Source organism: Salvelinus fontinalis, chromosome 12, assembly GCF_029448725.1.
Source record: "Salvelinus fontinalis isolate EN_2023a chromosome 12, ASM2944872v1, whole genome shotgun sequence".
NCBI classification, from domain to species: Eukaryota; Metazoa; Chordata; class Actinopteri; order Salmoniformes; family Salmonidae; genus Salvelinus; species Salvelinus fontinalis.
Genome location: NC_074676.1, coordinates 46,740,653 through 46,755,646, shown reverse-complemented (window position 1 = coordinate 46,755,646; position 14,994 = coordinate 46,740,653). Strand labels below are relative to the sequence as shown.

The 14,994-nt window shown below is 42.4% G+C and overlaps 1 protein-coding gene across 1 annotated transcript in view; it reads left to right on the top strand.

The window, feature by feature from the left end:
- Positions 1–4,587: 4,587 nt before the first annotated feature.
- The window catches only part of LOC129866568 (uncharacterized), a 45,191-nt gene continuing 34,784 nt past the window's right edge, over positions 4,588–14,994 (top strand). The window contains exon 1 of the mRNA XM_055939320.1: positions 4,588–5,616. Coding sequence (XP_055795295.1) covers positions 4,588–5,616 — 1,029 coding nt within the window. The remainder of the gene's footprint in view (positions 5,617–14,994) is intronic.

Below are 14,994 nucleotides of genomic sequence, written 5' to 3'. Positions count from 1 at the left end.
TCCTCAGTTTTAATAGCTTCCAAAGGTGCTTCTACAAAGGTTTTGACTCAGGGGTGTAAATGAGATATTTCTGTATTTCATTTTCAATGAAATAGCAAAAATGGCAAAAAACATGTTTTCACTTTGTCATTTTGGGGTGTTGTGTGTCGATGTGTGAGGGAAAAAAATCTATATAATCCATTTAGAATTCAGGCTGTAACAAAACAAATTGTGGAATAAGTCAAAGGGTATGAATACTTACTGAAGGCAGTGTATCTCCTGTATAATGCATTACTTTAGACCAGGACCCATAGGGCTCTGTTAATGTGATTCCATCTGTGATTATATGAACCTGGCGGTGTTATGCTCTACCGCTGCTGTTAGTCTCGTGGTGAAAACCAGCAAACAAAGATATTTAGGAAAGATATGATCTGAAAGATACGGATAAAATGTTGTTCTGTTTAGGTCTACATGACGAGACAGATTTAATGGATAAATGTTTCATTAATTAGGTTGCTGTAGGCCAGGCGGACCCCTGCTGTAGGCTATAAAAACAATTTCTTATTCACAATGGACTAGGGAGAACATACTTGCCCTCTCACAGAATCAACCTGTCAAACAGCCACGTTGAACTAACACTCGCACTTGACTTTTCCCCCTTAATAGTTCTGACTTTGCTGAAAGCTATTATTTTAGCTTTATTGAGGAAAAATGTATTTACTCTGACTGTGATATGTGGTTGTCCCACCTAGTTATTTTAAGATGAATACACTAAGTGTAAGTCACTCTGGACAAGAGCGTCTGCTAAATGACTAAAATGTAAATTATGTAAATTAGTATGTTCTGCTTGGTGGTCAAGACCTGATCACACCTACAACTTTTTACGGCACTAAAATGATTAACCATTGCACTGCCAGTCAAAAGATTGGACACACCTACAAATTCAAGGGTTTTTCTTTGTGCTTGCTATTTTCTACATTGTAGAATAATAGTGAAGACATCAAAACTATGAAATTACACATATGGAATACTGTAGTAACCAAAAAACTGTTAAACAAATCAAAATATATATTATATTCTTCAAAGTAGCCACCCTTTGCCTTGATGACAGCTTTGCACAATCTTGGTATTCTCTCAACCAGCTTCACCTGAAATGCTTTTCCAACAGTCTTGAAGGAGTTCCCACATATGCTGAGCACTTGTTGGCTGCTTTTCCTTCACTCAGTGGTAGAACTCATCCCAAACCATCTCAATTGGGTTGAGGTTGGTGATTGTGGGTGCTATGTCATCTGTTGATAGCACCATCACTCTCCTTCTTGGTCAAATAGCCCTTACACAGCCTGGAGGTGTGTTTTGGATCATTGTCCTGTTGTAAACCAAATGATAGTCCCACTAAGCGCAAACCAGATGGGACGGCGTATCGCTGCAGAATACAAGCATTTCGCTACACACAAGCATTTCGCTACACTCGCATTAACATCTGCTAACCATGTGAATGTGACTAATAAAATTTGATTTGATTTGAATGCTGTGGTAGCCATGCTGGTTAAGTGTGCCTTGAATTCGAAATAAATCACGGACAGTGTCACCAGCAAAGCAGCCCCACACCATCACACCTCTTCCTCCATGCTTCACTGTGGGATCCACACATGCAGCGATCATCTGTTCACCTACTCTGCGTCTCACAAAGACACTGGGTTAGAACCAAAAATCTCAAATTTGGACTCATCAGACCAAAGGACAGATTTCCACCGGTCTAATGTCCATTCCTCGTGGTTCTTGGCCCAAGCAAGTCTCTCCTTCTTCTTTGTGTCTTTTAGAAGTGGTTACTTTTCAGCAATGTGACCAGGAAGGCGTCTCCTCACGCAGTCTCCTCTGAACAGTTGATGTTGAGATGTGTCTGTTACTTGAACTCTGTGAAGCATTTATTTGGGCTGCAATTTCTGAGGCTGGTAACTCTAATGAACTCATCTTCTGCAGTAGTTGTAAGTCTGGGTCTTCCTTTCCTGTGGCTGTCCTAATGAGAGCCAGTTTCATCATAGCGCTTGATGGTTATTGTGACTGCACTTGAAGAAACGTTCAAAGTTCTTGAAATTTTCCGGATTGACTGACCTTCATGTCTTGAAGTAATGATGGACTGTCGTTTCTCTTTGCTTATTTGAGCTGTTCTTGCCATATTATGATTGGCCAACTGATTGGCTCAAACATATTAAGAAGGAAAGAAATTCCACAAATTAACCTTTTACAAGGCACACCTGTTAACTGAAATGCATTGCAGGTGACTACCTCATGAGGCTGGTTGAGAGAATGCCAAGAGTTTGCAAAGCTGTCTTCAAGGCAAAGGGTGGCTACTTTGAAGAATCTCAAATATAAGTTATACACTTTTTTGCTTACTACAGGATTCCATATGTGTTATTTCATAGTTTTGATGTCTTCATTATAATTCTACAATGTAGAAAAAAGTTCAAATAAAGAAAAACCCTGGAATTAGTAGGTGTGTCAAATCTTTGGACTGGTACTGTATACTACTTTTGACTGGTACTGTAAATATATATATATATATCTATAATACTTTGACTGTCACTGTATATATATATAATACTTTGGACTGGTACTATATATATATATAATACATTTGACTGTCACTGTATATATATAATACTTTGGACTGGTACTATATATATATATATAATACGTTTGACTGGTACTGTATATATATATATATATATATATATATATATATGTATATATATGTATATATATATATATATATAATGCTTTTGAATGGTACTATAAAAATATAATAAGTTTGACTGGTACTGTATGTACAGTATATATATATATATATAGTACTTTTTTGACTGGTAATGTATACATATTTTTTCATATAGCCTTTAATGAAAGGTATACACAGATTCAACTTAATCTCACAACAAACACTCACACAAACATTGTCTTTATTGGAACAGCGTGACAAACACCTCTGATGTGATTAGTCTGTTAAAAATACTCTGCTAATATCAACGATGGCATTTCTTCAGTGTTAGCACCCGGGGTGGAGACCTATGTGTGTTTGTGGGAACTTCTCTTTGAGAGTGGTGAAAGATCACCTAGGAGTAAAGACAGTTGTCTGTGTATCCTATTACCCATGCGTAACATGTTCTCAATACAAAACGTAACCTGTACGGTGATAGCTGGCTCAACTTGCCGTTTTATTTTGAGTATTTAATTTTGAATGTCATATTGTAAATGGATTATAACAGTCTCCGCCACCAACCTTTTCAAACAGTTCTTGAACCCCCAGATCTCCTGTCAACTGTCAAAGCCTGCTCAACATTTTGTTAAAAATGTGAGTTAACTATTAATAGGATTTATATAGCGCTTTTCTACCAACTGAGGTATTCAAAGAGCTTTACATAGTAGGGGGAAACGCACCTCACCCACCACCAATGTGTAGCACCCACCTGGGTGATGCACGGCGGCCATTTTTGTGCCAGAACGCTCACCACACATCAGCGATCAGCTGGGGAGGTGAGAAGTGATTTATGCCAGTTAGGAATGAGGGGGATGATTATGTGGTCATGATGGAATGGGGCCAAGGAATTTAGCCATGACACCGAGGTTAACACCCCTACTCTTACAATAAGTGGGATTTTTAATGACCACAGAGAGTCAGGAAACCTGTTTAATGCCCCATCGAAAGATGGCACCTTACACTGGGCAATGTCCCCTTCACTGCCCTGGGCATTGGGATCTCCTTAGACCAGAGGGAAGATTGCCCCCTACTGGTCCTCCAGCACCACTTCCAGAAGCATCTGGTCTCCCATCCAGGGACTGACCAGGACCAGCCCTGCTTAGTTCAGAGGCAAGCCAGCAGTGGGATGCAGGCTGGTAATGCTGCTGGGGTGGATGGGGTGTTGATATGTTATTTATATATGGAATATGATTATAATGTTTTACGATGTGCTGTGTCTGTTGACGCAATAAATGTAGACTTATTTCCAGTTCTGTAAAAAAAAAATGTTGAATGTGAAATTCCTTTTGGAGAAGAAACGTGCATTTCCTAGAACATTGTTAGTGCCTCTGAGGGAGAAAAGAAATGAGATACAATATACACAGCCCCAAACTTTTCAACAAAGAAACGGACGTTATAAACACGCAAACCTGTCTCCAATCGCCGAGCTAGCGCCACAACGCTTTCCCTGACGAAAGTGCCTCACGTCAGCAGTACGGAGTCAGACTTCAAAGTTTCCAGAGTGCTAAAGGCAGAGGGAGGAAATGAAAAGAGTTTATGGGCAGCCCTCCCCGTCTCACGTAGAGAAAACCACAGTGGTCCAGCCACTCGTATTGTTATTGGTTCTCATCTTATCTCCCGCAGTGATAAAATGGACTTACAGTATCTGCATTTTGAATAATCCCCCTTATTATGTATTATGCTATACACTATACAGTGCTCTATTCAGTGGGGTACAACATGATCTTCATCCTCATCGTTACCCAAAACGATGGAACCTTAAAAGAAAATGACTCGTAGTTTTTCGCGAGATAAGCACGATGATGTACAGTACATGTGACCTACATGCAAATCCTATAAACTCTCTCGTTGCCATGATTTATGTCATAGTTATGAGTTGCTCAGCAGCGGCCAAAGTTGACTATGTACACATCCCTGATACATGCAGCAAGCTACACCCAGACCGTGGTACACCACCCAGACCGTGGTACACCACCCAGACCGTGGTACACCACCCAGACCGTGGTACAACACCCAGACACCACCCAGACCGTGGACACCACCCAGACCATGGTACACCACCCAGACACCACCCAGACCGTGGTACACCACCCAGACCGTGGTACACCACCCAGACACCACCCAGACCATGGTACAACACCCAGACCGTGGTACACCACCCAGACCGTGGTACACCACCCAGACCGTGGTACACCACCCAGACCGTGGTACACCACCCATACACCACCCAGACCGTGGTACACCACCCAGACACCACCCAGACCGTGGTACACCACCCAGACACCACCCAGACCATGGTACACCACCCAGACCGTGGTACACCACCCAGACCGTGGTACACCACCCAGACCGTGGTACACCACCCATACACCACCCAGACCGTGGTACACCACCCAGACACCACCCAGACCGTGGTACACCACCCAGACACCACCCAGACCATGGTACACCACCCAGATCGTGGTACACCACCCAGACCGTGGTACACCACCCAGACCATGGTACACCACCCAGACCATGGTACACCACCCAGACCGTGGTACAAGACCCAGACACCTCCCAGACCGTGGTACACCACCCAGACCGTGGTACACCACCCAGACCATGGTACACCACCCAGACCGTGGTACACCACCCAGACACCACCCAGACCATGGTACACCACCCAGACCGTGGTACACCACCCAGACAACACCCAGACCATGGTACACCACCCAGACACCACCCAGACCGTGGTACACCACCCAGACAACACCCAGACCATGGTACATCACCCAGACACCACCCAGACCATGGTACACCACCCAGACCATGGTACACCACCCAGACCATGGTACACCACCCAGAACGTGGTACACCACCCAGACACCACCCAGACCATGGTACACCACCCAGACCGTGGTACACCACCCAGACAACACCCAGACCATGGTACACCACCCAGACACCACCCAGACCATGGTACACCACCCAGACCATGGTACAGCACTCGTAACATTACTTCACAGGGCTCCCAAATCACAGCTCTACTCTGATTGTGCTTCGATGTCTAATTAAGGGCCGTGAGGAAAAACAAGTCGAGAAGCGAAGGGAGCGCAAAGGGAGCTCCTTAGAGAGAAAAATAACATGTAGCCTTTCACCCCAGTTGGGGGAAACAGTACAACACTGTGCAGACCCTGGCCTGAATGCTCCGGTTCCTGACTTTCCACTGGACCACCTGAAAAGCAGCTCCATTAACCCAGCATGCTCTGAAAAAACTCTGGGGTTCTCTCTCAACCCGGCTGACGCCCTCCTTACTGTGTGTTCATCGGCCTCACCCGCCTTCCCTCTCTCCCTACTGCCCGCCCTCCCGCCTGCCATCCCGCCCTCCCTCTCGCCGTCCCTCCTGTCTGCCCTCCCTCCCGCACTCCCTCCATTTCAGGAAAACAGCACTGATACATGTGAACTGTGGCTAACACTGTATGACAGTGTTGTACAAGCCTTATAACACAGTTACAATAGTGAATTAGTTCTCAGAAATATCTTCGCAAGTACCTGTAAGGTACGCTGCCCAGTCTATGGTGAAATTGATATTGGTGTTAAGTGTTTTCGTACGCACTGAACGCCCTTCTTTAATTGCTGGAAATTAATATTTTGCTTTCAAACCAAACTTCAGAGACAGCCAGACACACACCAATGGAGAGGTTGTAGGAGAACAAGGCCGCTGATTTTTGGTGGTCTGTTCTAGGGCTGTGGCGATCATGACATTTTGTTAGCTGGTTATTGACTGCCGGTCTCACGGCGATTAACATAAACATTTCTCCAAGCCTCCACCCATACGAGCTGCTGATGACACCTTTGGAGCATCTTACATTTAAAAAAATATATAATTGACTATTAAATACAGACCATCAGAATAAATCCATTATTTATTTTAGTCAGATCTAAAGAAACATTATGATATGAAGAAAATGTATTTCAGAACAACAAAATATGAGTTGGCCTACTGTATGCTTACATTTTTGTCATTTAGCAGCGGCTCTTATCCAGATAGACTTACAGTACTGAGTCATTCAGTAGCGGCTCTTATCCAGAGAGACTTACAGTAGTGAGTCATTTAGTAGCAGCTCTTATCCAGAGAGACTTACAGTAGTGAGTCATTTAGCAGCGGCTCTTATCCAGAGAGACTTACAGTACTGAGTCATTTAGCGGCTCTTATCCAGAGAGACTTACACTACTGAGTCATTTAGTAGCGGCTCTTATCCAGAGAGACTTACAGTACTGAGTCATTTAGCGGCTCTTATCCAGAGAGACTTACAGTACTGAGTCATTTAGCGGCTCTTATCCAGAGAGACTTACAGTACTGAGTCATTTAGCAGCGGTTCTTATCCAGAGAGACTTACAGTAGTGAGTCGTTTAGTAGCGGCTCTTATCCAGAGAGACTTACAGTACTGAGTCATTTAGCGGCTCTTATCCAGAGAGACTTACAGTACTGAGTCATTTAGCGGCTCTTATCCAGAGAGACTTACAGTACTGAGTCATTTAGCGGCTCTTATCCAGAGATACTTACAGTAGTGAGTCATTTAGTAGCGGATCTTATCCAGAGAGACTTACAGTACTGAGTCATTTAGTAGCAGCTCTTATCCAGAGAGACTTACAGTACTGAGTCATTTAACGGCTCTTATCCAGAGAGACTTACAGTACCGAGTCATTTAGCAGCGGTTCTTATCCAGAGAGACTTACAGTAGTGAGTCGTTTAGTAGCGGCTCTTATCCAGAGAGACTTACAGTACTGAGTCATTTAGCGGCTCTTATCCAGAGAGACTTACAGTACTGAGTCATTTAGCGGCTCTTATCCAGAGAGACTTACAGTACTGAGTCATTTAGCGGCTCTTATCCAGAGATACTTACAGTACTGAGTCATTTAGCGGCTCTTATCCAGAGAGACTTACAGTAGTGAGTCATTTAGTAGCGGATCTTATCCAGAGAGACTTACAGTACTGAGTCATTTAGTAGCAGCTCTTATCCAGAGAGACTTACAGTACTGAGTCATTTAACGGCTCTTATCCAGAGAGACTTACAGTACCGAGTCATTTAGCGGCTCTTATCCAGAGAGACTTACAGTAGTGAGTCATTTAGCGGCTCTTATCCAGAGAGACTTACAGTACTGAGTGCATACATTTTTAATACTTTTTTTCACACTGGTCCACCGTGGAAATCGAATCCCCAACCCTGGCGCTGCAAACTGAGCTACACGGGACTATCTGGCTATGCGCCATACCATTGGCTGTTGGCTAGCTAGTTAATTTAGCTGACAAAATAGGGTTATAAGTGTCATTATTTGATATTATATGATTACATAGTAAGAAGAATATAATTGAACGTAGCTGAATAAAGTAGAAATGATATTTTTCCCATTCCGGAGCGAGTGTGCATATTAATAAGTGATTATGTTGATTGCAAAAGTGATCATTTGAAAAAATATCCCATATGCTAGATTTATAATTGTTTGGAAAATGTAGTTGTGAGTGATACAAACCATAGAATGTCTTAGGAATCCAAATATATATGGGCTGCATGATGTGACTATTATCACGTTCCTGACCTATTTTCCATTGTTTTTGTATGTGTTTAGTTGGTCAGGGCGTGAGTTGGGGTGGGCATTCTATGTGTTGTGTTTCTATGTTGGGTTTAATGTGTTGCCTGATATGGTTCTCAATTAGAGGCAGGTGTTTGACGTTTCCTCTGATTGAGAACCATATTAAGGTAGGCTGTTCTCACTGTTTGTTTGTGGGTTATTGTCTTCCGTGTCTGTGTATGTCCTACCACACGGGACTGTTTCGTTTTCGTTCGTGTATGTAGTCTGTTCCTGTTCGTGCGTTCTTCGTGTTTATGTAAGTTCACATGTTCAGGTCTGTCTACGTCGTTTTGTTGTTTTGTAATTTTCCAAGTGTTTTTCGTGTTCGTCTTCGTCTTTAAATAAATCATTATGGATTCAACCTACGCTGCATTTTGGTCTGATCCCTACTCCTTCGTCTGAAGAGGAGAGAAACCGTTACAACTATAGTCTATTTATCAGGACTCAGGATAAGACCCAGATGCAGCCAGTTCGAATCACAGATGTTTATGAACAAAACAGGGGGCAGACAAACGACAGGTCAAGGGCAGCAGAGGTCAGTAAACCAGGGCAGAGTCAGAAAAATATATGCATGGATATGGCAGGCAGAATGGTCAAAACTGGGAAGACCAAAAACTAGAGTACATGAAACACGGGAACACGCTGATAGGACTTGATGGGACAAGGTGAACTGGCAACAGACAAACAGAAAACGCAAGTATAAATACACAGCAGATAATGGGAGACACCTGGTGGGAGGTGGAGACAAGCACAAGACAGGTGAAACAGATCTGGGTGTGACACTATTGACTATTTGAAAAAGTTGCAAAATTAAGCTTGCACTCTGTTCCTTGCCTCAGGCTGCACATGCTGTTCTCTCATCAAGTGATCATATTTTTACCCATCAGCCACTTGTCTTTACTAATTTGCAAAAAAAAAAAAAAAAAAGATTTAGAATGACTCATTATCAGATGGGCAGGAACAGGCAAAAATACATGTCATCAATATGCACTCCAATAGTGAATGGAGGCCGCTTTCCCGCAGTTTAAAACATGCGGGGTAGGCTACTATTGTTACTATTAATTATACTATTACTACTATTGATAGCAGAGCTGCTGAGACATTTTTTTTTAAATGCCCTATTACTAAAATCAAATACAAATTCAATGAATGGGGCTGTAGTGGAGCAGGTCTAGAGTTTCAAGTTCCTTGGTGTAAACATCACCAAGGAACTATCATGGTCCAAACACACCAAGATAGTCATGAAGAGGGCACGACAAAACACCTTTTCCCCCTCAGGAGACTGAAAATATATGGCATGGTTCCCCAGATCCTCAAAAAATACTGCAGCTGCACCATCGAGAGCATCCTGACCGGTTGCATCACTGCCTGGTATGGCAACTGCTCTGCATCTGTGTACGGCCCAGTACATCACTGGAACCAAGCTTCCGGACATCCATGACCTACATACTACACAGCGTTAAAGGAAAGCCCCAAAAATTGTCAAAGACTCCAGTCACCCAAGTCAGAGACTGTTCTCTCTGCTACCGCATGGCAAGCGGTACCGAAGCGCCATGTCTAGGACCAAAAGGCTGCTTAACAGCTTCCCCCCCCAAGCCATAAGACTGCTGAACAATTAATCAACTGGCCAGCTGGACTATTTACATTGTCACCCCCCCCCCCCCCCCCATTGTTTTTACACTGCTGCCACTCACTGTTTATTATCTATGCATAGTCACCTACACCTACCTACCTGTACATATTTCCTCAACTAACCTGTACCCCTGCACATTGACTCTGTACCGTAATACCCTGTATATAGCCTTATTATTGTTATTTTCTTGTGTTACTTTTTATTATATTTTACTTTAGTTTATTTGGTAAATATTTTCTTAACTCTTTGTTGAACTGCAGTGTTGGTTTAAGGGCTTGTAAGTAAGCATTTCACGGTAAGGTCTACACCTGATGTATTCGGTGCATGTGACAAATAAAGTTTGATTTAAACTGATTTGAACCAACAGTATTAGGTATTCCCAAACTGGGGTATGTGTTCCCCCCAGGGGTACGCACAATGCCGTCAGGGGTAAGCTAAATAAAAATGTGATTCACATTTTTTTTTTTTATTTAACAAGTGTTTTCAAACAGTCAAACAGTTTATATTTTCCTAGGGGACTATACATCTGGGTGAGATTTTTCTCTCCTAAGTAGCCTCGTTTCACTACCTAAAATAATGTTCAGAGAAATAACAACACAATGTCAAATACAGGTAGACTAGTCAAATAATTAACATCCAATCACATTAAATGTTACTCTCTCGTGGGAATTCCACTAACGGTCCGTATGCAGCCAAACGTAGCTCCTGCTCATGTTGGTATCTGTACTGAAGGCGCAAAAGCCATGACAGGGAGACATAGTGGAGTGGTAACGCGCGTGCAAGCAGTTGCTCCCGACACCACTTGGGTACACTGCAACATCCACAGCTTGAAAGACGTTTTGAACACTACAGTGAAAATGGTTAACTTTGACCATCATTTTCACTTGTCTGACCGCTTGCATGATGATGAGTTTCTCACACAACTGGCCTATCTGGGTGATGTTTTTTCTCACCTGAATGATCTGAATCTAGGATTACAGGGGCTCCCCGCAACTATATTCAATGAGGCAATGATTAAGAAGTTGGAGCTCTTCTCTGTCTGTATTAACAAGGACAACACACAGGTCTTTCCATCATTGTATGATTTTTTGTGTGCAAAGGAACTCAAGCTTACTGACAATGTCAAATGTGATATAGCAAAGCACCTGAGTGAGTTGGGTGCGCAATTACGCAGGTATTTCCCCTAAACGGATGACACAAACAACTGGATTCGTTACCCCTTTCATGCCCTGACTCCAGTCCACTTACCGATATCTGAACAAGAGAGCCTCATTGAAATTGCAACAAGCGGTTCTGTGAAAATGTAATTTAATCAGAAGCCCTGACAGATTTATGGATTGAGCTGTGCTCAGAGTATCCTGCCTTGGCAAATCGCGCTGTTAAGACACTGATGCCCTTTGCAACCACGTACCTATGTGAGAGTGGATTCTCAGCCCACACTAGCATGGAAACTAAATACAGGCACAGATTTGATTTAGGATTGAGACTTCCTCCAATAGAACCCAACATTGCAGATTTATGTGCAACCTTTCAAGCACACAATTCTCATTAACCTGTGGTGAGTTATTCACCATTTTCGATTAACAAAAAGGATTTACATGTAAGATGTTTAAATAAAGAGCAAAATGATTGACTATTATTATATTATTATTTGTGCACTGGTCCTATAAGAGCTCTTTGTCACTTCCCACAAGCCGGGACAAAAACTCACACTCATACTTATGTTTAATAAATGTACTGTATAGTGTGTGTGTGTGTGTGTGTGGCAGGCTTACAATGATGGCAAAAAAACAAACATTTGAGAGTACGCTGACCCTGGTGCTAGAGGGATACGTAGCTGGAGGTTGAATGTTTGATGGGGTACGGGACAAAGAGCCATCCAGTATGCATCATAATACATTCCACACTCAAAGGTGATTCCTAGATTTTTTTTGTTTAATTTTGGAGTTTAGACTAGACCACTTATAGTCTCTTAAAGAAAAGTAGTTGCTTATATGCACTGTTACTTTTTTTTCTAAACTCCAAATTTTCAGAAAAGTGTTTTTCTGAAACTTCAACAGATTTTCTTGAATTTTCCTTAAACTATTTTGTGCTATGTCATCTTAAATGTGTGTTGCTGTTGTTTTTGTTTGTGTAATATGCAATATGTACATGTAGGTAGGGGTAAAGTGACTATGCATAGATAGCAAACAGTGAGTGGCAGCAGTGTACAAAATAAATGGGGGGAGGTCAATGTAAATAGTCCGGCTGGCCATTTGATTAATTGTTCAGCAGTCTTACGGCTTGGGGGTAGAAGCTGTTAAGCAGCTACGTATTGTATAATGTACAATGATTATTTGAATTCAGTTTTTTTTTTTCATGCTTGGGCTCATACGGTATACAGGCCTATGCATAAGCTTTACTGTAATATGCATGTGTTTGTTCTTCGTGCAAAAACATTAACTGCTTTGAATGAATAAATCACCTTAGAAAGCAATACCCATTTCGTTGTGTGGTGGCTTTGAAGCAAGATTCACAATGGTCATGCTTTCCACTCAGTTTCAACCTATTGTTTAACTCCTTTCTTCAAATTGATCATCACATTGATGTCAACAAAAAATGTTTTGCCTAACGGTAAGTTTTAAAAGCATGATACAGTTTTGATGACTGTTTGATGGGATTTTCAATTGCATTTACATAGATGCCAAAGTGGTTACAGGAACTGGACGGTTCGAGCGCTGAATGCTGACTGGCTGACAGCCGTGGTATATCAGACGGTATACCACGGGTATGACAAAACATTTATTTTTACTTCTCTAATTACGTTGGTAACAAGTTTATAATAGCAATAAGATACCTCGGGGGTTTGTGGTATATTGCAAATATACCACGGGTCAGGGCTGTGTCCGGGCACTCCGTCATGCCTAAGAACAGCCCTTAGCCGTAGTATATTGGCCATATACCACACCCCCTCGTGCCTTATTGCTTAAGTATAGCACTGAGTACCAGGTCCTTAGCGACCTGATGGTCGTTAGCAAGTTGGGAAGTAGCGACGCATGTCCAGAGTGCATAAAAGGAGATTACCTTGACTCAACAGTCACGTGGAATTTGACTGCGGTCATGACTCATGACTGCCGTAGTGCTGGTAATACGGTCAGCGAAATAGCCATGACCTGTCCCCAGGCTAAAGCTGTTCCCGAAATTGTCCCCAATTAGCAACTCTAAAGTTAAATTTAAGCTAATATTTAATTAATCAATTCAATTAGATGTGCAGGTAAAAATGTCAATCCCTGTAGCAAACTTGTTTGTTCCCTCAGGTTTCGGTATGACACTGTTATGATAATGTTTGATCAGTGATACATTGTAACCACTGCATGAACAACCATGAACCACTATAATGAAAATCTAATCTAATATAAAATATAAAATATAATGAAAAAGTTAAATATAGGTCTTACCATTGTTCTTAATTTTTTTTTCACCCAGCTACATCCCCACTCTGGTTGCCAGTCCACTCCCAACCAGATTATTCCAGTCAGACCTGGGATTCAAACCGCCAACCCTCTGGTTACTGGCCTGCCTCGCTAACCTTGAAGCTACCTAACAAAAAATGAATTGGCCCTTCATTTGCCACTGTGTCATAACATGCCATTTTCACCATACGTATACATGCACGATGAAGCATTATGTCCACTTAATGTACTGCAAAATCTCTCATAACCCACTTTGTATTATGACCCATTCATTGGAGTGGTCACTCACTCTACAAGTAAAGATGCCTTGAATAACATTTTGTGTTGTCACACCGGTGGAACTTTTCCAGTTGAAAAAAAAGGTTCCTTGAGGAACCCCTCTAAAAAAAAAAAGGGTCTTCGACGAACCCCTTGTGTAAAGGTTCAAACCGGAACTTTTTTTTTATGATATGAGGGGTTAGATATTGAACCTTTTTAATAATATATTGTAGCGGTGGCAGCCTATCGGATTGGAGGCGTGGCTGTATTGGATGTGTGGATTTCAGATAGTCCTTTTGGGGCCAAAATAACTATCTTAAAATCACACCTCCACTCCACGAACCTGCTGCTACGTTGAAACATTAAAGGTTCCTCCAAGAACCCCTCAACAAACCAAAGGTGCAAATATGAACCATTGACTAGCAATGGTTCCTTGAGGAACTCCAGGGGTTCCGTGAGGTTCTCCAGGGTTCCTTGAGGATCTCCAGGGGTTCCGTGAGGTTCTCCAGGGTTCCTTGAGGATCTCCAGGGGTTCCGTGAGGTTCTCCAGGGTTCCTTGAGGAACTCCAGGGGTTCCGTGAGGTTCTCCAGGGTTCCTTGAGGAACTCCAGGGGTTCCGTGAGGTTCTCCAGGGTTCCTTGAGGATATCCAGGGGTTCCGTGAGGTTCTCCAGGGTTCCTTGAGGATCTCCAGGGGTTCCTTGAGGTTCTCCAGGGTTCCTCAAGTCACCACTAATTCTAAGAGTCTACATAAGCCAGTAATCAATTTCCACTGTCCCTCATGTGCATGGGCTCAGAGAGCATTATAGAAGGAAGTCAGGATAAGTTGTGTACCAAGTTACACATGTGAGTGAATGAGTCACAATATCGTCAATATCATCCCATGCAGTTACTTTCTTAGAACAGAATAGGTCTGTGTTTACACTGTGCAGATGGCTAATCTAACACGGCTCCACTCTCACAAAGAGAGGTCCAAAACTAACATTATGAAATGAACAGCACAAATTACTATAACAATAGAGAACTACTTTAAAATAAACCCAGCTGATTTTGTATTCACTGAAATATTAGTTCATCTGGACCATTTCCCCCCCTCCTGTTACTTTTCTTTCCCCCCCCGAAATGAAAAACGTAAAGTCAACACCAGCCGAGGTCTGTGCTTTTTCTTTGGTGAATGACTGGGGTAACATTTCCTTCTCTCTGAAGATCAAAGACCCCAATAAACACAAGGCCCATTAGAAACCTATAGCATACCTACACTGTAAAAGGGGTTAGCATTTAGCTATTTAATTATGATTTTTT